Raw genomic sequence first — 23,413 nt, forward strand, 5'->3', positions numbered from 1 at the left:
TTCTTCACACATGCATTTGGGGCCGATTCACAAATGCATGTCCATCACTTGCTGACTGTAGTATCAAATTTTGACCTGTATGTCTGAATGTGCCATCTCAGATATAACACTACAGACAGCCACAGTCAAACACAGTGGGTCAGTTCAGACGTATCTCAGAGCCAGGATTATATCCTGGCTTTGCATGATATTCCTGAGTCTTGAGAGTGCACACATCTGTTCCCTTGCCTATGTGAGAGCTGGATGATGACGATGACGAATACTACTACTACTTATTCTTTTGCTTCTGCTGCTGCTGTTTAGGAACAAACCAGGATCAATCTCAGGTTTAGATCTTGGTTTATTTTGGATCTCTTGTTAGAATAAGCTAGAATTGCTCAGTTTGAACATAATAGTGATCTTGGCTTGTTTCTAACCAGAATCATAACTAGCATATCTCCAACACTTTTGTGGATGGGCAAGGCACTCCTGCAGCTCAGAAAAGTAATAGAAAGCTGGGGTATAAGTCTTACTCCACATTACATCTGAACTGATCCAGTGTTTCACAGTGGGATCATGTCATATAGCCAGTCAACGTGTAGAGAAATCAAGTGATGCGCATGCATGTGTGAACCAGGGCTTGGTGATGATTCATACCTGAATGTGTCAAGATAATTCCTTGAAGAGCACTGTGTTTTAGGTGATATGTTTTGCCTGTGGGGTTTGATGGCTTATTCATACATGCAAGTCGTTATTTGCTCCTTCAGGTAATGAGCATGCTTGTGTGACTCAGCCAGGGGCATAGCTGGGGGAAAGGGGGGCTGTGTTCACCCCTCTCCCTGGCAGCCCCTCAGAGTGAGGGAGACAATGAAGAAAATATGGAAGGCTGGGGTGCCCGGATTCTTTGAACCCATCCATTCAATTATAGCTACACCCCTGGAATCAGCCCTTTGTAGTGTCATTCCAATCCATATTCAATTGTCTGTTCAGCTGATGCAATAGATGTCTATTCTATCCTAGTGGTGAGAGAGGAAGCATAAGTGACTACCGTGGGAGATATAAGCATCCTCAACCCTTTGTGTTATACTTTGAATAAGTGACAAAGGGAATGTCAGTTGTGCATACTTTCTTTCTCACGACTTTAGCAGAATGTCCAAAGCTACCCAGACAGTTATACTTGACACTGGAAGTTTTTCTTATCACGAAGAGGTGTGGTGGTGATAATGCATGAAAATAGAAATTGCAGTTGCAGAGGTGTTTTTGTCCGAGTTCCTTCTGCCAGTGCTACCTTACCTGAGCTATTATGCACAAATAGGTGGCAAGTTGTAATGTTCCTGCAAATGCAGATTGATTCAAAGATTTTGCAGTTAGATTTGAGCTCGAATCAAATTGCAAAATTTTATTCATGCACATCTTTACTTTTGTTAGAAGCACAGGCCATGTTTAACATTTTATTTTTTAATTCTCTATTTCACTAAAACACTATTTCATTAAACACACACAATAAACTTAAGTCTCTACTCCACCCTCACTACAACTGGCCCTCACTAATTAATCAACTAAACTTTTTATTGATTCATTCATCAATAAAGCTGATTAAAGCTCTATTGGTGCATTGCTTAGTATGTTATCATTTGGAAGGGCCTTCACTTTGCCATACTAAAGTTTGAGAGGTATATGCCTTATTTGTGAGCACTGAGCATACAAACATAGATGCCCTAATATCTAGTTGAAGTCAGGGGAACTTTATTGTACATGTGTTGACTGGTGAAACGACTACAGACCGTGTATGCAAGAATTCCCTGTGTTTGATTGATCTTTGCTCCTTTCAGGTGTGAATTTACTAAGTGGGGGAGTACAGAATAGAAATAATTAATTTAATGAAATGTTAGTACCTGGTTGAACCAACAGCACCAATTAATAGCCTTAGGGTTTAAATACTTGCATGAATAGCCCTGTAGCAGAGAGCTTTGAAGGAAAGGTTTTAGTTACTTAAGGCAAAGAGAGCCAGAAATTGGACTTGCAGACTTGCCAGATCTGATTATTTCTTTTTGAGTTTTTTTAAAAAAGATATTCCTGATTTCAATATAATCTGAAATATTATTCTGCCTGAATAGTTCTCTTGATCAGCTTAAGGAAAATAAAACTCTCCTCTCCATGAATACTCCTGATACTATCTTATTAGAAAAGCAAGAGGATTTAGACTGACAGATGCATAATGGGTAAGGAAAGAATGGTTAGGAAGAAGAAATCCACAGGGAGACCAACACTGAATGTGATCATTAACATTATAAAACACCCACACCCACACACACACCCAGTAATGCATTGGACAGATGTAAAGTAAAATGAGCTATGCTTTGGGCCACTAGAGAAAATGCTTGCAATTTCCATTTCCTACTCTCACGTCTTCTCCTGGAAGTCAGACATTTTCTCACTAATCTGGTGCAATTTTTTCCAAATTCCTCCTTGCATAATACATAGGATATAATTCAAATGTCTATTAAGGAGCTGTTTGGGATGTTTGTTACCCCATGTGGAAACTGTAAGGAAAGACTTACCTTATGCTGATGCTGCATAAATTGTAACATTTGAAAGCATCTTACATGTAGCATCTGCTTGCTGCTGCTGGCGGCAATTCTGGTGTATACATATAGTATGTGTTGGGACTGTGCATGTGAGAAGGAGCTTTTGAATGCTATGTTTCTCTCATGCAACCTGCAAACGAGCAAGGGTTCTCCATGGTCAGCACATGGTGTAAGTTTTCCCTGAAAGTTGGGGGTGCTAGAGCATCATTTTCCATACGTTTCAGGTTTTGATAAAAGTAAATGTACTGAGTTTCTGCAAATGTGTGTTTGTTTCAGGGGGCAACCTGTGATGGAAATGGTACCAGAATATGAACAGCCACAGCATGCAAAATGGTTGAAACTACACTCTGGCTGGGAAAGCAAAAATGTGTCCACATTACATGCCCTTTTAGTGACAGGGTAAGGAATAACTAGCCTTCTGCTGCTGTACTGTGCATGGAGACTAACCTATATAGCTCAACTACCCATATCCAGCATAGGAAATCTATATCTGAAAGTAGCCTTTGCATGCAGATTTACAGTACTTCGTGCATCCAGAATTGTGACTGCAGTTTGGATGTTGAAATGCATCCATATTGTAATACACAACCAGACACAAGGCATCCATTTACACTTAAATTTGGCAAATGCCTCAAATTAGACACTTTGAGACGTTTGCTGGTTGACATGCAGAATTTCTATATGAAATCACAGATTTCACAGTGAATGATTTGGATTTCACTGTGATTTCACAGCGAAAGATAACTTACTAGTTCATGCCATAAATGTGACACTTTATATTCATTTCAGTAATGGAGCAATTCCTGCTAGAGGGGCTGAAAGCTACAAACAGTTTCTTACATCCCAGTTATGCGACAGGTTATTAAAACCCTGGTTTATACTGCAAGGTGTGTTTGCCAGTCCAAACCCATTGGAGACATCAATGAAACTCAAATATTGTCTCTAAAAATAAAGTCATCCTGTTTTTCAAGTGTAAAAGAGGAAGACCACTGATGTCTAATAGGAGATGCCAGTACTTGTATTGTTGCAAGATGTGTGCTGATAAAATTGTCCCTCACAAAAGCTATCTCTACATCTAGGTTGCAATGCAGAAGCAGAAGCATTATTTCCCTTATCTGCACCAAAGAAGGTATGATGCATTATTTTTCTACCTATGAAGAAGAAGATTTTCCTTAATAGATATATTTAAAACACCAATAAGCTCCATTCATTGCTAAGAATGCATCTCAATTTACATTCATTTATCAGATAATTTATATATCACTTTTAATGTACACAATTTATTTATTATTTATTTGATTCAATGCTTTAGAATATTTGCTTCCAACCATCCTGCAAATTTGATCACTTTTACCCCCATTTTGCAGATAGGGGACAGAGTGAAACAGAGAAGGCCTGATCCAACTAAAACTGAATCCTGTTCATTTCAATGGAAGACACAGGTCTCTCAGAAACAACTCTTTCTATCACCTAGACAGGGGTAGGCAACCTTGGCTCTCCAATTGTTGTCAAACTACAATTCCCATCATCCACAGTCACAATAATTATGGCTGGGGACAATGGGAGTTGTAATTCAACAACAGCTGAAGAGCAAAGGTTTCCTATGCCTGCCCTAGGCACTGCCACCTCTGAGTTTACCTGCTGGCATAAAAACACATACCAACCAATCAAAATATAATTAACAGAACTTTTACTAAAGCTGCATTTGCACTGTGCAGCCATGAGCACCAAAACAGGCTTCAGCTACAGTATTTCTCTCTTGTTACCTTTTTAAATGTACCTTTTATTTTTGCCAAATGCCAGCAATTTGCCCATTGGCATACTATGGAATTTTATAGACTTTGAGACCTTATTGTGGATGGGTTTCCTCTCTTAGGGGAGCAATTAAAGTCAAAGCTATGAAATATTTCTGATTGTCTCTCTCTTCATGTGCCTTCTCCGATTGTGGGGTATAATGGTTCTGAAAGCATTGGTTTTGTTACTTTATCACAAGTCCACTAGTTTTGCAGTAGGCATCTCATAAGCTAAGAGACTTTCAAACTTTAATTTTATATAATTCTCATAGTTCTAAAAATCTGCTATCATCTATTTATAAATTGCTGCATCTATATCCTGTGGCAAGGGTTACACACGGCTAGAAGAACCGATATTGGCTGGCCAGTATGTTCCAGAAATTGATCTGTAGTATGGACCAAGCACCAGTTCAGCCAATATCTGCAAAGGATAAGGATGCCACACTTTGGGTTCTATTCTGTTGGCACTTTTAGATCCATTAAAATTCACCATATTTGTAGTATACTGGACCTCCTGATTTGCCATACCAGGAAGTGCCTGAGTCCAACTATTGAGAAGTGTACTTTCAGTTCAGTTCTGTGTTACCTGCAGATAGTTCCTGCAGAGTTCTTTTCTACACTCTCTTGTATTAAATAAAGTTGCCAGTTGTTCTTTGTGGCATAGGAACAGAGGAAGCTGCCATATACTGAGTCAGACCATTGGTCTATCTAGCTCAGTATTGTCTTCACAGACTGGCAGGGGCATCTCCAAGGTTGCAGGCAGGAATCTCTCTCAGCCCTATCTTGGAGAAGCCAGGAAGGGAACTTGAAAGCTTCTGCTCTTCCCAGAGCAGCTCCATCCCCTGGGGGGAATATCTTACAGTGCTCACACATCAAGTCACCCATTCATATGCAACCAGGGCAGACCCTGCTTAACTAAGGAGACAAGTCATGCTTGCTACCACAAAACCAGTTCTCCTCTCCTGATTCCTCTCCTGATTCTGGCTTCCTCGTCATGATACTTAATAATAGCTGTAAAATATCTGTAGTTAATTGAGGAGTGGCTACAATGTTCCACATATTCTGTATCATGTATAGTGGACACATTCTGTTACTCTAATATTTTTGGACCTCATTTTTCATGAAACAGAGAAAATGACTTAGCCTATAGACTGGTTCCCTGAGATACTGTAACCCCATTTTGTTACTCCCCTGTTATTCATCAACCTACTCTGGAATGGCACTGAGATCAAGCTTATCCACTGTGACTTATCCATTCTGTGCCTGCATCCACAGTATTGCTTGTGTGGTGTCTCTGACCTCAATACTTTAAGGCTGTGACTTGCTGTGATAAATATATATTTAGCACATGATACTCCTCCAGAAGATGTCCTCCGACTTGGAAATATCATGTCACCAGGGATTGACAAATTTAGTTGTGGCTCAGTAGCCAGCCATTCTTTGTGGTTGCCACCACTCTCCTCTCTTCCCTCAGATCTTTTTCTGGCCCACAGACAGAGGTGTTAGGAGAGAAGTGTGCCTTCTGTTATTTGCTGGATATGGAGATAGTAGGAAACAATGTCTGCTTTTGGACATAGCATCAAACCACTGGTTAGCTGAACCTAGGAATCGTCCCACGGACAATCATCCAACCACAGTCTGGCAGCCTCCGGTTTCTGGGCAGAGGAGCTCCTCCCTCTTCCTGGTCTGCCAATGCAGTGGAAAGTGCGCCCCTCCCTTTGGGTCTCTCTCTTGACATACATTGAAGATTGGGATGTGTCGATGTGGCATACCTGTTGCTGGGCAACCTCAGGAGGAGTGCAGGAACTGTGGGGGCTGGGGGCGAGGCAACCAATCTGAGCGATGGCCAGCAAAAAGCGTAGCAGGCATAGAACTGACAGGCATAGAACCGCCCAGAGACGTAAGTTTGGGTGGTATAAAAATGTTTAAATGAATGAATGAATGTTTCTGGGCTTGACTGAGCCACCCTCTTTATGGTTTTGGGAGCAGGCACAGCACAAAATCCAGGTTACGGCTGCTACAGAATTTGGACGACATGATGCCACCTTCAAACCAGAGGTTTGGGCAGCAAAGCTCAGTACAAACTGAAGGTTCAGATTACAGTTTAGGTTTGGAAACCTCAGGTCGCTTTTGTGACAAAACTGATTTCATGCATTCGGACAACCACAAAATTTAACCTCTGGCTCATTCGCCTCCGGTTTGGCATTATATGTGAAGGCGACCAGTGAGAGCCCTTTCCTACTGCTCAGAAATGATCGCTGCTGTTTCTTGCCTTCTCAAAAATTGCAGTTGAAATTAGACCTCTGAAGAGGAGATTTGTATGGTACCGGGTGTCCTGCTCACCAAAGGGCTAGGGGCACTCACCATTGGTGAGTTGGCAAGTGACTTTATAGATTCCTGCATGTCACATGTGAAGTACTTCTTATTTTAAACTGATTGCAATGCCAGAAAAATACATAGAAGGGTGAAGAGAATGCCATATTTTTATTCCTGTCTGCTTATTAGTTAAAAAATTATCTTCACTGTTCTATGTATTATTCTTACATTACATTCATTCTGTATTACCAAGCTTTTAAAATCAGATAGTGATTAACTTTGGTATGCCTAGATATAAAGTTTGAAAAATAAAACATCAGGCATTTTAATCACAAAATGCTGGAAATGAATGAATATTAAATAAAAATAGTGGTATTAGCAGTACTAACTTTTCTAAAATTCAGAAGTGGAAAAATGGCCAAGATAGGAATTAACATTTAACTGGGAAGAGATAAAACATGAGGCATATATTACTGCTCCAATTGATCACATGGCTTGGTCAACATGTTACATGCACTATGAGGAGGCTGCTTGAAACAGCATCTCCATAGTTTCTTCTTCATGCTTCTGCTGTAACATGTAGTGGGGCTCATCAAGCAGGGGTGTAGCTATAATTGAGTGAAAGGGTTCAAAGAACACGGGCCCCCAGCTCCTGAGGGCCCTCCAGCTCCACCCCTCCCTATTTTCTGCATTATCGCCCTCACACTGGGGGGCCACCAGAGAGAGTGCTGAACATGGCCCCCTCTCCCCTAGCTACGCCCATGTCATCAAGTGGATCACTTGAGTAGTTTCCACAGTAGTATTGCACATTCCTAGCAGATGGAAACTCTCCACATGATCTGGAAGAATCATATGCTAATATGGAGGAGACAGACTCCACTAGGGAAATGTTGTTCTGAGATGCTCTCCATGTTGTAAATGTAAAGGTACTGACTGTGGGCGGTGGGGGTCAAGACTTGAGAGATGGTTTAGATCTGCCTGTTCTGGATGGGGTTATGCTCCCTCAAAAAGAACACGTATATAGTTTGGGAGTAGTCCTGTATCCAAAACTCTCTGGTTTCTCAGGCTGAGGCAGTGGCCAGAAGCACTTTTTATCAGCTTCTGCTGATACTTCAGCTGTGCCATTTATGGAGGTAAATGACCTTAAAACAGTGGTACATATGCTGGTAATCTCCTTCTTGACTACTGTAATGCACTGTATGTAGGGCTGCCTTTGTATGTAGTCCAGAAACTACAACTGGTGCAGAATACGGTAGCCAGACTGGTCTCTGGATGAACCCAAAGAGACCATATACAGTAACACTGATTTTAAAAGAACAGCACTGGCTGCTTATATGTTTCCAAGAAATACAAAGTGCTGATTATTTCATTCATTTATTCATTCATCTACCGCCTGACTTCATAGGCTCCAGGCAGTTCACAATAACATATTCAGAAATTACAGCAATTAAAAAAAAAATCTAAACAGCAATTAAAAATTTAAAACTTACTAAAAGCCTGGCTAAAAAAATGTGTCTTAAAGGCTCTTTTGAAAGCTGGTAAAGATGTTAAACCACAAATGTCTATAGGGAGTGCATTCCACAGTCTAGGAGCGACTGCAGAGAAGGCCCACTCTCGAGTCACCACCAGACGAGTGGGCAGTATATGGATATATGGCCGCATATACCTCTCTTGATCGTCTTAATGTGTGGTGGAGATCATGGAGGCACTCTCCTAGGTAACCTGGTCCTAAGCCATTTAGGGCTTTAAAGGTAATTACCAGCTCTTTGTATTTTTCCTGGAAATCTATTGACAGCCGATGCAATTGCTTTTAAACAGGCATAATATGGTCTCTCCAAGACACCCCGTAGACCAGTCTAGCTTCTGCATTTTGAACCAAATGGAGTTTCTGAACTACATACAAAGGCATCCCCATGTAGAGTGCATTGCAGTAGTCAAGCCTAGATATTACCAGAGAGTGCACCACAGTTCTGAGATCATTATCCTCAAGGAATGGGCGCAGCTATCGTATCAACTGAAGTTGATAGGAAACCGGTTGATATCCAGGCTATAGCAACAACCTGGGAAACCGGAGTGAAGCCTGAGTCCAAAAACATTCCCAAGCTACGTACCTGTTCCTTTGCGGGGGAGTGCAACCCCACCCAGAACAAGAAGATCTATTATGTCCCTCAAAGTATGACCCCTCGCCATGATTACCTCTGTCTTGCTTGGATTCAACTTCAATTTATTATCCTCATCCAGTCCATTACTGCCTGTAGACAGGCATTTAGGGGGACTATGCCATTTTCTGATGATGATGTCATGGAAAAATAGTGTCATCAGCATATTGATAACACCCTGCCACCAATCTCCTCATGAACTCACCAAGCGGTTTGATGTAGATGTTAAAAAGCATCGGAGACAGGATGGAGCCCTGAGGGACACCATACAATAGCTCTTGTTTCAGAGAGCAACTATCTCCAAGTGGCACCATCTGAAATCTACCAGAGAGATAGGAACACAATCACTGCAAAGCAGTGCCACCTGTTCCCAAATCCTCCAAGCAATTCAGAAGGATACCATGGTCGATAGTATCGAAAGCCACAGAAAGGTCCAAAAGAACAAACAGAGTCACACGCCCTCTGTCCATTCCTTGGCAGAGATCATGCATCAGGCCAACCAAGGCTGTCTCCACCCCATAGTCTTCTCTAAAGCCAGTTAAAAATGGATCTAGATAATCAGTATCATCCAAAACTGTCTGGAGTTGTTCAGTTACCTTGCCCACCCAAGGGAGGTTGGAGACTAGCCTATAATTATCCATCACTGAGGGCTCTAGGGTAGGCTTCTTAAGCACAGGTCTCACAATTGCCTCCTTCAAACATGGAGGTATACTGCCCTCCCTCAGAGAAGCATTTATGATGTCATCTAGGCCATCTCTAACAACCTTCCTGCTAGATGTTATAAGCCACATTGGGCATGGATCTAAAGAACAAGCGGCATATCTCTTCTACTTTTGCAAGCAGTTTAAGCAGTTTTTAAAATCACCTCTTCTCTTTAATACAGCTAACGAAGCTTAGTAATGTCAGTTATCTCCAGTTTTGCTCCCAAATAGCCCAAGGTTGCGCAAAGAAAGCAGAAAGCCATGCATAGTCTATGAACCAAGAGTCCAAGACAGAGAAAGGAGGGGGAGAAAGGAGCTCATTACTGACGTAGAGAAATATGAGCCAAAGGCAAAGGGAATGAGAGGCGGAGGGATTGAGGGGGAAGAAAAGATGGCAGCGCGGAATTCAGGCCGAGGCAGAATGCTGTTAGGCCAGCTAACAGGGCTGAGAGCAACCTTCCTGGGAAACAGAGAAGACAGAAATTGAAAGGAGAGGAGACAAGATGAGAAAGGTATGTTAGTCTTGGAGGAAGACATTCTTTTAGGCAGTGTTGTGGATATAATATTTACCGGCCCAAGCTGTCTGTATCTTTAGGAGGCCATGGGAGGGGAGGAACACCGGGAGGCTGTAAGCTGCCCAGGCAGCTGACATATAGTGTCCAAGAATGGCTATGAGGCACAGGTTGCTTCAACAGCTTATGATCCACATAATAATCCAAGAGGCAGGAGTGGGGTTCCCCCCACAATAGGGCAGACATCCAATTCTCTGGGGTCTGAGTAGGGCTCCTCTCCTAGTGTGCTTGCCTCTCTTTTGGAGTGGTATATACGCCCATTTATATATCCTCCCCTCAAACTGTTTGTCATATCTTCAGTCAAAGACAGTCACGTCAATCCTTTCTCTGGCTCCATCCTCAATGTAAACAATCTCCCGGTCTCCCATCATTCACTCTAGTGGGGTCCGGCTAGCATGTTTACTGAATTCAGATGACAATCTCCCTGTTTATGCCTAGCTGGATCAGTCTGTGGTCAGTTCCCAAAGTTTCATTGGCGCCTTCAATTCCAAGAAATGTTATTCAGATATAGCATGCAAAGAATTGTTATTAGAAAATAGTATATAAGAAATATTATCAGGAAATATCCTGTAAAAGCAATTCAGCAGTTACTGTGTTAAAGTATGTACTCTAAATGCATTCATGTACTGATATCTAAAATGTGGTTTTCTAAGACCTTCTAAATATGATTAACATAGCAAGTTTCAAGCTGGTTCTCATGATTGACATCAACATAGCACAATGCATAAACAAACTCCAAGGCAGGATGGGGTTAATTCCCCTTCTCCTCAGGTCTTGACTACAGAATAAACAATTCCATTCAATTACTTTGGCTCACAGAACCAAAGTTCACACTTCAGTTTCTTGCAAACCAGCCGTTTTAGACACAGGCCTAAGCTTTACCTATTGTAAAACTCTGCTGCTGGTCCCAATCCCAGGGTGCTACTGGACACCTCTGCAGTTGACCCTGCCATAACCGTGGAGTCCAAGTCGGCTCAAATGTGAGAGATATTATCCACAAAAAAGTTGTTAAAAGCATCACAGTAGTATAGTAAAATAATATAATGAAATATAGGAAATGATATTCCCTATAAAGCCCTTAACAGCTCTATTATAGAGTACTTAAGAGAGCGCCTCCTTTGTTATCTGGGGTGGTTTGGTTATGGTTGCCACCATCACATTTGGTGGTTATTTGGGACCAGGCGTTCTCTTTGGCTGCCCCAGAACTTTGGAATATGCTCCCTGTCAAAATAAGAGCTTCTCAATCTCTGATTACTTTAAAAAAACACCCCTCAAGATTCATCTGTTTCCTCAGGCTTTTAATTAAAATTAATTTTAAACTGTTTAATCTTTTATTCTGTGAAATTGTTCTAATTGTTTTTTTATTCCATTTTTATATGTTGTATTTTCAATTATGTATACCACTTAGGGATAGTTTATAAGGTGGTATATAAATTAGATAGATAGATAGATAGATAGATAGATAGATAGATAGATAGATAGATAAAGTGTAGATCATTCTTAGGCACTGCTTTCTAGGGATGTGCATGAACTGGTTTGGCGCTCCTTTTCTGGAGTGCCAAACCGGTTCGGAATGTCGGCATTTGAGCTGGTTCAGAGACGGGGGGTGGGCGGGTCCTTTTGAAACAGGTACCTGACTTCCAATAAAATTTAAGGCATGCTGAATATTAGTACATATTATATACATAATGTACATAATAGATACATAATGCATATACATAAATATACATAGTAGTACATATTAGCATGAAGTTCATATGTTTTTTAATAGATTGCGGGCGTCGCCCTGCAGCTCGCATGACCAAGAGGATCCTTGGTGGCAGGACCAGTCGCCCAGGACGATGGCCATGGCAATGTTCTCTGCAAAGTGAGCCAAGTGGGCACATATGTGGCTGTGTCCTCATTGCAAAGAAATGGGTATTGACAGTGGCACACTGCTTTGAAGGGTGAGTGGTGCTGAAAACAGATTACTAGAGGTATAGGAATCGCAGTTAGCTAGATGGTTTCTAAACTGTTTGCTTAAGTGGTCTTCAGTTGGTCCATGCATTAATCTCATACTATAGTTGTTATGGGAATGCCACCAAATTGCCTTTAGGTGATCCCCACCTAGCCAGTAATCTTTAGAATCACATGGAACTCAGGCAGTGGGTGTGTTCCCCATAACCTGTGTGATGCCAGGTAATTCATGAGCAGTGCATGGGATATTTGTGAACTGTTCACTTTCTCAATTTATGAACATAAGTACTCGGAAACCTTTGGCAGTGTTGGGTTGGCACCATGCCAACCCAACACTTCATGGAGATTGGCAACACTAGATCAAATCCTAGACTACTGATCTCCATTAAATGTCAGGTTGATGTGGTGCTAACCTGAAAGCAGAAATTTCTGAGTTCTTATGACTGGAAATTGGGAGCATACAGCTCATGGATCTCCCATTTCCCAAGTCATCAGGGGACATGGTCTGAAGACTTATGAAACTTCTTCAGATGGTCCCATCCTCAGCATGGTGCTTTGGACATGAATTGATAATGTTTGCATTGTGTATAGTAAATGGTTTCAAGGAATAAGATATTTACTATCAAGTAAGATATCAAGTTCCATTTCATTTATTGATTGAGGGAGGGAGTCCCATGCCATGGTTGGGCATCACTACTGAAAGGCTGTCTCTCCCATAGCCATCCACATATCTTCAGAAAGTGGAGACACTCAGAAAAGAACGTCTGTCAAGAACAGACTCTGATGAGGAGGGTCATGCAGAAGAAAGAGGTTTCTGAACATGTTTGGAAACTTGGTCTTTCCTATAGCACAGGCCTGCACAGCATAAAGGCCATGGGCCAATTGCTGCGCTACCGACTGCAACCCATTCCCAGCTCTTTGTGGTAATGTCTGTGGCCTGCAAAGGCCCATCAACACTGGAGATGGAAGAATGGCTACACAATGTTCTGTATTGTTGTCTCTCTGAATTCAGAGGGGGGCGGGGTGGAGTTGGCGTCCATTTTTGCATCCTGTTGCAATCAATCAGTTGCATGGCCTGTTTGCATCTGGGATGTCATCTTCCTACAGGGATGACTCCAAAGGGTAGCAAGGGAAGTTAGCAGGTGCTCCCCACAAATTCTTCAACCACCAGACTGGAACTTAGCAGCAAACTGTCAGACAATGCAGTCATAGTATATTATGGTCCTACTAGTCGACATTAGGCCCGTTACATTAACGGGCGCTAGAAGAGTTGCCCGCGGCTCCGGCCGGGCCCACTGCTGCCCGCGGCTCCGGCCGGGCCCACTGCCGCCTGCGGCTCCGGCCGGGCCCACCACCCGCCGCCGCCCGCGGCTCCGGCCGGGCCCACCACCCGCCGCCGCCCCCGGCTCCGGCCGGGCCCACCACCCGCCGCCGCCCCCGGCTCCGGCCGGGCCCACCACCCGCCGCCGCCCCCGGCTCCGGCCGGGCCCACCACCCGCCGCCGCCCCCGGCTCCGGCCGGGCCCACCACCCGCCGCGGCTCCGGCCAGGCTCGCCGCACACTGCCGCCCCCAGCTCCGGCTGGGCCCACTGCCGCCGCCGCCTGCAGCTCTGGCCGGGCCCACTGCCGCCTCGCCCAGCTTCCCCCGCCGCCTCCTCGCCGGACGCCTTTATGCGTGCGCCACGCATGCGCAGAACACCCGCAAGAGACACGGACGCAGGTACCTTAGGGTTTTATTATATAGGATAGCCTGAATTATTTTAAAAGGCCTGTGTTTAAAGAAGCCTCATTCACTCACTCCTCTACCCCAGAACAAGTGGCAGAAGCCAGTGCAGCCAGGCAAGTAGCAGACCAACCTCCCAGGAGCCAGGCCAGTCTTTTAGCTTGCTGGTTATTAACTGGGCTGGGTGAGGCTATACAGGGGTGGGGTGGGGTGAAGGGTCTGCAGATTCCAGCTGGTCTGGTACTGACCTCTCTCCCTACTCCGGTCTTTTCTGTCACATGATTTTAAACAGGGTAACTACACAAATTAAGTGATTGGTGTGAGTATTCCTGCATAAAGTGTTGTGTGTGAAATAACATTCTCATGTGACAAATGAGCAATTAAGGGACTTTGCATGAGTATTGTAATAAAGTTGTCAAAGTCTCTCTTGATCTGAAGTTAGAGACAATTGCAGACAGATTTACTTCTTTTCACAACAGCCGTAGTCAGCTTCACTAATAAGGTAAATAAATGAACATTAATTACCTACTTCTATAAATATTTAAGGACAGCAAAATCCATGCTCCACTAATAATGTTCCTTGCCATCCCTTTGATTCCCCAAGCTGGTTGTTCTAAAGTCATCTCTGAATTTCTAGATTAGACATGGTTATGGATCAACTTGCTGTAAAAATATCACATGCTGCCTTAATCCTATTATTTAAAAACTGAAATGTTTTTACAGATCAGTTTGTAATGCAAGACTCATATGTCTGATTTTTTACGCATGGTTAAATTGCTATTAATAGTTAACACATTCACATTATGACTTCTTATTGCCCCAAGGACATGTCTTAAATTTTTTTTAAAAATCTGTCCTTGTTTTGTTCTTATGAAAAATGAAAACACAACAGGGTTCAGATGCAGTGACTCAAGAAGATGGTTCTCAAGTCATGTTTTGGTCATGAGAGTAAAAATATATTTGCGGTTTTAAATGTCAGCCTTTGCATATCACAGTACTTCCGACAATGATGAATAATCTTTATGTTGCGATGAAACACTCTAAACACATTTAAAACAACAGTACTCCTTGCTGACAGACAAGCAGCTTTATTATAAAAATAAAATAGGATGGTTAGAAAAATAAAATAGGACATTTCCCCAAACCCCTTGAGAAAGTATGGGATTAAAATGCCATAACTAAATTAGTGTATATTATCTGACATATACACTACTGTGATCAGGTTGCATATAGTGTGATCTGATATGTTCAGAACATGAGCATATTATCTTTAGAACATATTATTTGATATGTTCATCATGTTTACATGACAAGAGTAGCTGTCATCTTCATGTAACTGAACAATTGAAGTTGGTTCATTTCTGTTTTGGGGAAAAACCTGTTTCCCTCCTACCACCTATATGTCTGGTATTTTTGTGGCAGAGAGGCACAAGCTGCTCTTTGTAAACAACGAAATCCAGAGCCAACTGAATATTTTATTTCTTTCTTTTTAACAAGGAGAGAAAACCCTGCCGTGTGGAAAGTAGTGTTTGGTATCAACAACTTGGATCACCCTTCAGTCTTCATGCAGACCCGCATGGTGAAGACTGTCATTCTGCATCCTCGCTATAATCGAGCTGTAGTGGACTATGATATCAGCATTGTGGAACTTAATGAAGACATCAATGAGACAAGCTATGTAAGGCCAGTCTGTCTACCCAGCAGGGAGCAACTTGTTGAGCCAGATACCTATTGCTACATCACTGGCTGGGGACACATGGGCAACAAAAGTAAGAGAAAAAAATTTCTGACTCTCACACAAATCTTTTAACCTTTTGTCAGCCTCTGACAGTTTATCTGTGCTGGTGGAAGCCTACTGTTTCAAGCACGAGCAAAGAACCTTTGCCAGAGCCTTATGAAATATCTGAACGTATAAAATATTCCCAACCAAATTCATTTCATGTTTAAATATGACATAGGGACTGGGATCCAAAGAAGGGACATGCTTCAGAGAGAACTGCATACAGAGCTGGATTTCATTATTGTTTAGCAACAGTGGTCCCCACTGCTGAAGGCTATATCTGCTTTGTGAATAGAACAGTAATTTGACTCTTCAGTAGAGGTAACCTCTGTGACCCAAACAACAATGGCATGTGCACATATGATTTTCTCCCACTCAGTGTAGGACCCTGCTTTGGATCCCAGTCATTGTATTTATTTACTGAAGTGTTCTCTTATTACAGAAGTAAGTGATTTCTAATATTTGGATGGTTATTCTTGCATACAATTCCATGGAACTGCAAGGCACTTGAGCCATGGCTTTTACTACAAATCACACTGCAAAGATACTCTGGGTTTCTCGGGAGACTATCTTAATTACCTATACCATGAATGGACAAGCTTTTTAATCATGGACTCTAAGGTCAAATTATGACTCCTACAATTTTGTATGTATGGCTTGCTTCATACCTGATTGCAGTGGTGTAGCTGAAAACTACAACTCCATGGAGGGGCTCTGGATGTAATGTGTGTAACTGGTAAGCCAAATGTATTGGCACTCTCAAATACAATGGATCTGTGCAAATGCTACACCCTTCAAAATAGCAAAACTATGCTGCTAGTCAGGCCTTACAGATATATCTCTGTCTCTCTATCTCAGAAAAATATCTGATTTTCTGTGGCTTATTGCAGATTCTTTCAACAAACAGATGAGAAGGATAATGGAATCATTTAGCTCAGGGGTTCCAATTTGTGGTCCTGTAGATGTTTGCATGTTTGTTTGTCTATCTATCTTTCTGTCAGATCTGTAGACTGCCCCAAAACTTCAGTCTCTGGGCAATTTGCAACAACATAAATTAAGACAAAAATACAAACCTCAAAACCTGAAAACAAACAGAGAACGTTGCTGTAGTCATGTCTGGAGGTGACCAGCATGTATTACTGTTCTGAGGTCATTTATCTCAAGAAATGGATGTAGCTGGCATATCAGCCAAAGCTGATAGAAAGCACCTCTGGCCACCGCCTCAGCCAGGGACACCAGGGAGAGGTTTGGATCCAGAAGCACTTCCAGACTGTGTACTTGTGCCTTCTGGGGAAGTGTGACTCCCATCCAGAACCGGCAGTTCAAAATTGTCTCCCGAGTTCTGACCCCACACGAGTATTTCTCTCTTATTGGGATTCGGTCTCAGTTTGTTATCCCTTATCCAGTTCATCACCACCTCCAGGCACACATTCAGGGAGGTTATGCCTTCACCTGATTATGTTGACATGTAGAAATAGATTTGGGTGTCATCAGCATACTGATAACATTCTGCACCAAATCTCCTGATAATTTCTCCCAGCGGTTTCATGTAGATGTTAAAAAGCATTGGAGACGGCATGAAGCCCTGAGGGACTCCATGTAGAAATTCACATTTTGAAGAGCTACATTTTCCAAGGGACACCATCTGGAATATGCCCAAAAGGTAGGAGTGGAACCACTGCAAAACAGTGCCTCCCACCCCCAACCCCCTCAGACTCTCCAGAAGGATACTATGGCTGATAGTATTGAAAGCCGCTGAGAGATCCAAAAGGACCAACAGTCACACACCCTCTGTCAATTCCTATTTGGAGATCATCCATCAGGCGGACCAAGGCAGTCTTCACCCCACAGCCCACCCAAAAGCCAGTTTGTAATGGGTCTAGATAATCAGTTTCCTTCAAGACTGTCTGGATCCGGGAGGCTACCACTTTCTCGGTTGCCTTGCCCAGCCATGGAAAGTTGGACTCAGGCCTATATTTGCTTAACTCTTAGGGATCCAATGCAGGTTTCTTCAGAAGAGGGACAGGGAAGCATCCTTAAGACAGGGAGGCATCCTGTCCTCCCTCAGAGTAGCATTTATAATATCTACAAGGCCTTCTACAACAACCGTCCTGCTAGATAGTATAAGCCATGTCAGGCAAGGGTCAAGAGAACAGGTGGTCGGCTGCACTGTTCCAAGCAGCTTGTCTACATCCTCAAGAGTCACAAACTGAAACTGATCCAACCTAACCATATAAGAAGAGTTGCCAGACACCTCCGCATCAGTAATTGTAGGATCTGAGTCTTAAGTCTCAGAGACGCAAGTTTTGGGTGGTATAGAAATATTTTAAATAATGTTTTTTTAAAAATAAAATTTTAAAAATAAAAATTTAACCAGATACAAGAGATTTTATCCACAAAGAACAAAGAACTGAGGATGTGGACAAGCTGCTATGAACGGTGCATCCTACCACTCTGCTTGAACCTTGCCCAACGTGGCTTATACTATCTGGCAAGGGGGTTGTTGTGGACAGCCTGGTGGCAATTATAAATACCTCTCTGATAGAGGGCAGGATGCCTCCTTGTTTAAAGGAGGCAATTATTACACCTATTCTTAAGAAGCCTACCTTGGACCCCTCGGAGTTTAGTAGCTACAGGCCAGTCTCCAAACTCCCATGGTTGGGCAGGGTGATTGAGAGGGTGGTGGCTTCCCAGCTCCAGGCGATCTTGGAGGAAACTGATTATCTAGACCAATTTCAAACTGGTTTTTGGATGGGCTATGGGGTGGAGACTGCCTTGGTCGGCCTGATGGATGATCTCCAATTGGGACTTGACAGAGGAAGTGTGACTCTGTTGGTCCTTTGGGATCTCTTGGCGGCTTTCGATACTATTGACTATAGTATCCTTCTGGAACGTCTGAGGGAGTTGGGGGTGGGAGGCACTGCTTTGCAGTGGTTCCGCTCCTACCTTTCTGGCAGATCCCAGATGGTGTTGCTTGGAGACTGTTGCTCTTCAAAATCTGAGCTTTTATATGGGGTCCCTCAGGGCTCCATACTGTCTCCAATGCTTTTTAATATCTACATGAAACCATTGAGAGAGATCATCCAGAGATTTGGTGCTAGGTGTTATCAGTATGCTGATGACACCCAAATCTATTTCTCCATGTCAACATCGTCAGGAGAAGGCATATCCTCCCTGAATGCCTGCTTGGAAGCAGTAATGGGCTGTATGAGGGATAACAAACTGAGACTGAATCCAGACAAGATGGAGGCACCTATTGTGCGGGGTCGTCACTCGGGAAGCGATATTGATCTACCTGTTCTAGATGGGGTCACACTTCCTCAGAAGGAACAGGTACGCAGTTTGGGAGTGCTTCTGGATCCACACCTCTCCCTGGTTCCCCAGGTTGAGGCAGTGGCCAGAAGGGCTTTCTATCAGCTTTGGTTGATACACCAGCTGCGTCTGTTTCTTGAGGTTCAGGATCTCAAAACAGTAGTACCCTTGTTGGTAACCTCCAGACTTGATTACTGCAATGCGCTCTATGTGGGGCTGCCTTTGTATGTAGTCCGGAAACTGCAATTAGTACAAAATGCGGCAGCCAGGTCGGTCTCCAGGTCATCTCGAAGAGACCATATCACTCCTATATTACAGTAGTTGCACTGGCTGCCAATAAGTTTCTGGGCAAAATACAAAGTGCTGGTTATAACCTGTAAAGCCCTAAACAGCTTAGGCCCACGGTACTTAAGAGAGCATCTTCTTCTGCATGATCCCCATCGTCCACTGCGTACATCAGGGGAGGCTTGTCTGTGGCTACCTTCATGTCGTCTGGTGGCCACCCAAGGACGGGCCTTCTCTGTTGTCGCTCCGAGACTTTGGAATGTGCTTCCCATGGGAATAAGAGTCTCCCCATCTCTAGCAGCTTTTAAAAAGTTTCTAAAGACTTATCTTTTTACCCAGGCCTTTTAGCTTTTTAACTTTGTAATTTTTAACTTCTGGATTATTTATTGATTTGTTTTAAGCTGTTTTTAATATTTAATTGATTTTAATGTTTTGTTTTTATTTGTTGTACACTGCCCTGAGACCTTGGGTTAGGGTGGTATAAAAATGCATTAAACAAACAAACAAACAAACAAACAAACAAACAAACAAACATCACAGTGGGTAATTGATGGTTCCAGACTCTGATTCAAGGGAGGAGGGGCATGTACTAGCCCTCTCACAACCCTGAACAACTCTGCTGGATGTGAGTTCAGAAAAGAATCGCTTCTTTGCTGCTCATATTGCCTGAGCATAGCTCTTCAAATGCGCTCTATGTTGTAATCTGTCAGGTATGAGTCAAGTCTTTCTTCACTTGTGCTCTAGTCATCTATCTTGCCGCTTCAGCCCCTTTAGTTCTTCTGTATAACAAGGGGATTTAAATGGGTTGGAGTGGATGCTTAGGAGCAATCCTGTCTACTCTTCTGGTGAGTTTCCTGTTCCAGTTCTCCACCAGAGCATCAACAGGATCACTGGTACAGCCATCACTAAATCCTTCTGAGGATTCTTGGGATCCTATTGGATCCAAAAACATTTTTGGGCATACTGTCCTAATAGGCCCCTTACCCCTGTAGAGGTGGGGCGTGATTGTGAGTCCAACCTTAACCACATGGTGGTCTGTCCATGACAATGGGGAAATCACAGGAGTCCCCACCCATGGAACACCACCCTGATCAGAGTGAAAGACCAGATCAAGCGTGTGACCAACATGTGTCAGTCCTTGGACCACATGGGATGGGTCCATAACTGTCATGGCCACTATGAACTTCTGAGCCATCCTGGATATATCGGTCCCAAAGTGAACATTAATGACCCCCACCACCACAAGCCTAGGAGACTCTAACACAGACTCTAATCCTGGGACCAAGTCTGTCAACTCAGTTAGGTACTCCATTGGGCAGCAGGGTGATCAGTACACCAACAGAAGTCCCAGTCTATCCCTGGTCTCCAGACTTAAGTACACACATTCAATATGGTTACTTTGATGGGGATTCTGGTAAGGGAGATGTTATTCTTGTAGACCACAGCCACTCCATCCTCCCACTCATGTCCCTCACCTGCTCCACAGCAGAGTACCCTGGAGGGAGAAGCTGGGGCCAGACTGGGTCACCAGTCAAGTTTCTGTGATGCATACCAGGTCAGCCCTTTCATCCATAATCAGATCATGGATGATTTCTGACTTATTCTGGACTGACCTGGCATTAAAAAGGAGCAAGATGAAGCTCTGTGGATAGTTGGTACTTCTCCCCAAGGTCAAAGAACTGGCAGGGGGAAACAGCTATTAAATTTCTGATTTCCATTCCCCTGTAATGGCCTGCTGACTTGCCAACATTAGTTCTTCTATTCTCACCCCACCCCCAGCTAAATAGCTGCCCCATAATCAATGGATGTGCTCCCTGTTTCCCCACCTCCTGACAAGCCCAAACACATTATAAACCAATCTCACTCAAGACTGAAGCAGAAGCTTTCTAAACAGCAACTTCAGCTTCATGTCATAAAATAAAATATAAAATACCCACCCACGACTACCACACAACCAGAACATACACTCATGTAAATTCTAGGGTCAGGGGGACTGATCCTCACTATCCCTGAAGGGGAACCCCCTTTGGTGTCGCCCTGCAGTGGCCAGCCCACCGCTACAGGCGGTGTTCCTATATAGTCTCAGAGTTGGCTAGTCTGGGTAGTTGGTACTCAGGAACTGATGACTCACCCTGGGCCCCGGTCCTGCACATACTCCCCACAGAACAGCCACAGTCCAACAGGTCACCCCCAAGATGGGCAGCAGTGTTGCTGAGCTACAACTCCCATCATCTCTAGCTACAATAAATGGTGGTTGGGAATGATGGGAGTTGTAGTTCAGCAACATCTGGAGGATCACAGATTGGGAATCCTTGATTTAGCTCATAATCTTTGCCTTGAAAAAAGAAACTATACCTAAAATATGTGGCAAATTCTCCATCCTCTTTCCAAAATCCACCTGTTGAATATAACTTCAGGAAAATATAACTATAGGAAATGTTTTGGGCTTTATGATAGAAAAAACTCTGTTTCCAGATTTGCAGAAAGCAATATTTCATGCTCTCGACTCCCTTGAACAATAGTAGTAGCAGCCAGTGAGGGCCGCTCGGAAGGGGTGATGGGACACAATTTTAAATGGTGGCAAACTTACCCACCGCCAGTACCCAGCATGCTCTTCATGGCTGTGTCAGATGACCCAGCATCCCACAGGGAGGCTGCCCTACCCCCGCTGCTCAGTTAGCCTGTACACATGCACAGAAGCCACTTGAGGGGTTAACAAACTTGCCATGCTAACCTCTCAAATGGCCTCCATGTGTGTGCAGAGCCCAGCTGACCAGCGGGGGCGGAGGAGCCTCCCTGTGGGATGCTGGGTCAACTGATATGGCTACAAAATGGATATGGGTGGCAGGTAAGTTCGCTGCCATTTAAAGGTGTATTCCTCCACCCTCACCACCCCCTCCCCTGGAGCGGCACTCATCTGCCGCTACTAAACAATAGGAAGTTCCAGGGACTGGAGACTTCCCGTGTTTTTTGTAATGTCTTTTTAAATACACACACACACACACACACACACACACACACACACACACACACACACACACACTTTGAGCAGGTAAGTAGTATTAATAATGCCAAAGCAGCACCAGTCCACCACAAGCCACAGCACAAACTTGCAGCCCCACACGATTGCTTCTTGCTAGCCTGCTCCAAAAACTGTCTCCCTCTTTCTCTGGGCAAGTTCAAAAAGCCATTTCCCCATCCCTCCTCTCTTTGCACTCTCAATCCCTAGCAGAACTCTGGTCTCAGACTCCACCTTTGTAGGAGGGGATGGCCTGCATTCCAAGTTACAGGCACATCAATTGACTATCAATGTTCATTAAGCAAAGATTTTTAGGTATCAAGTTATACATAGCCTTACATAACAGAACAAAAATGGCTGTGACAGTATTTCTCCATAGCTGAATGTAGTTTGACAGAAATTGTGTCCTCCCCCCACCTCTTTAGTGCCTTTCAAACTTCAGGAAGGAGAAGTTCGTATTATTTCCTTAGAACAATGCCAGTCATACTTTGACATGAAGACTATCACCACCAGGATGTTATGTGCAGGCTATGAGTCTGGCACTGTGGACTCTTGTATGGTAAGTCAGTTCTGGAGCACATTTTTTAAAAAAGAAAAATAGATATAAGAATATTATAGTCTTGGCTTTTCACTGCTCTGCACAAATTAGTCCAATGGGGGTCAGTTTCATGGAGCAAATAACCAGCAAGTTCAGATGATGAGTGTAGATTGATTATAGTGAAGTTAGTGAGGGGCAGCACTCCCTCTAAAATTTTCCATCTGTGAGCGGAAGGAAGGATACGGCGGAAGGCAGCCATATCAAGGCAGCATCTGCATTCAGAATGGGGCCTTCCCGATTCAACCTGAGTGGGATCTAAATTTAACTGAGTGGGCATAAAAAAATGTGTGTGCGCCTGCACATGCACACACCTTAGAGGGAACACCGGTGGGGGGCAATTAGACTTGGGCTGTGGCCATGGCAACCCCAGTTCAAATCCTTGCTCACTCTGAATATCATTAAGTGACCTAGGGAGCATCTCTTTCTCAACCTATGTGCATCACAGGGTGATTGCGAGGCTAATCTTCTACTGTTAGTTTCCCAAAGTGAAAAAAGGATACAGATACAACCTGCTGCATCTGTCCAGTACTTGAATCTTTCAAATGTCCCTCATGGAGACCCTTGCTCTCCAACACAGGGTTTTGTTGGCTTAGGTTTCTTTTTTGTCCTTTCCCTAAGACTTTGGGTGGCTT

The 23,413-nt window shown here is 43.5% G+C and overlaps 1 protein-coding gene across 8 annotated transcripts in view; it reads left to right on the forward strand.

Moving 5' to 3' along the window:
• Positions 1–23,413, forward strand: part of CORIN (corin, serine peptidase) — a 199,901-nt gene that overhangs the window by 167,179 nt on the left and 9,309 nt on the right. For all 8 annotated transcript variants that reach the window (XR_008308281.1, XR_008308282.1, XR_008308283.1 and 5 more), the window contains 5 exons: positions 2,844–2,966; positions 3,647–3,696; positions 11,880–12,054; positions 15,285–15,556; positions 22,609–22,742. Coding sequence is in view for 5 of the 8 variants with exons in the window: in XM_053254366.1 (XP_053110341.1) it covers positions 2,844–2,966; positions 3,647–3,696; positions 11,880–12,054; positions 15,285–15,556; positions 22,609–22,742 (754 nt within the window). In the remaining 3 variants the exon portion in view is untranslated. The remainder of the gene's footprint in view (positions 1–2,843; positions 2,967–3,646; positions 3,697–11,879; positions 12,055–15,284; positions 15,557–22,608; positions 22,743–23,413) is intronic.

The sequence above is a fragment of the Hemicordylus capensis genome, chromosome 5 (genome assembly GCF_027244095.1).
Source record: "Hemicordylus capensis ecotype Gifberg chromosome 5, rHemCap1.1.pri, whole genome shotgun sequence".
Classification (NCBI taxonomy): domain Eukaryota; kingdom Metazoa; phylum Chordata; class Lepidosauria; order Squamata; family Cordylidae; genus Hemicordylus; species Hemicordylus capensis.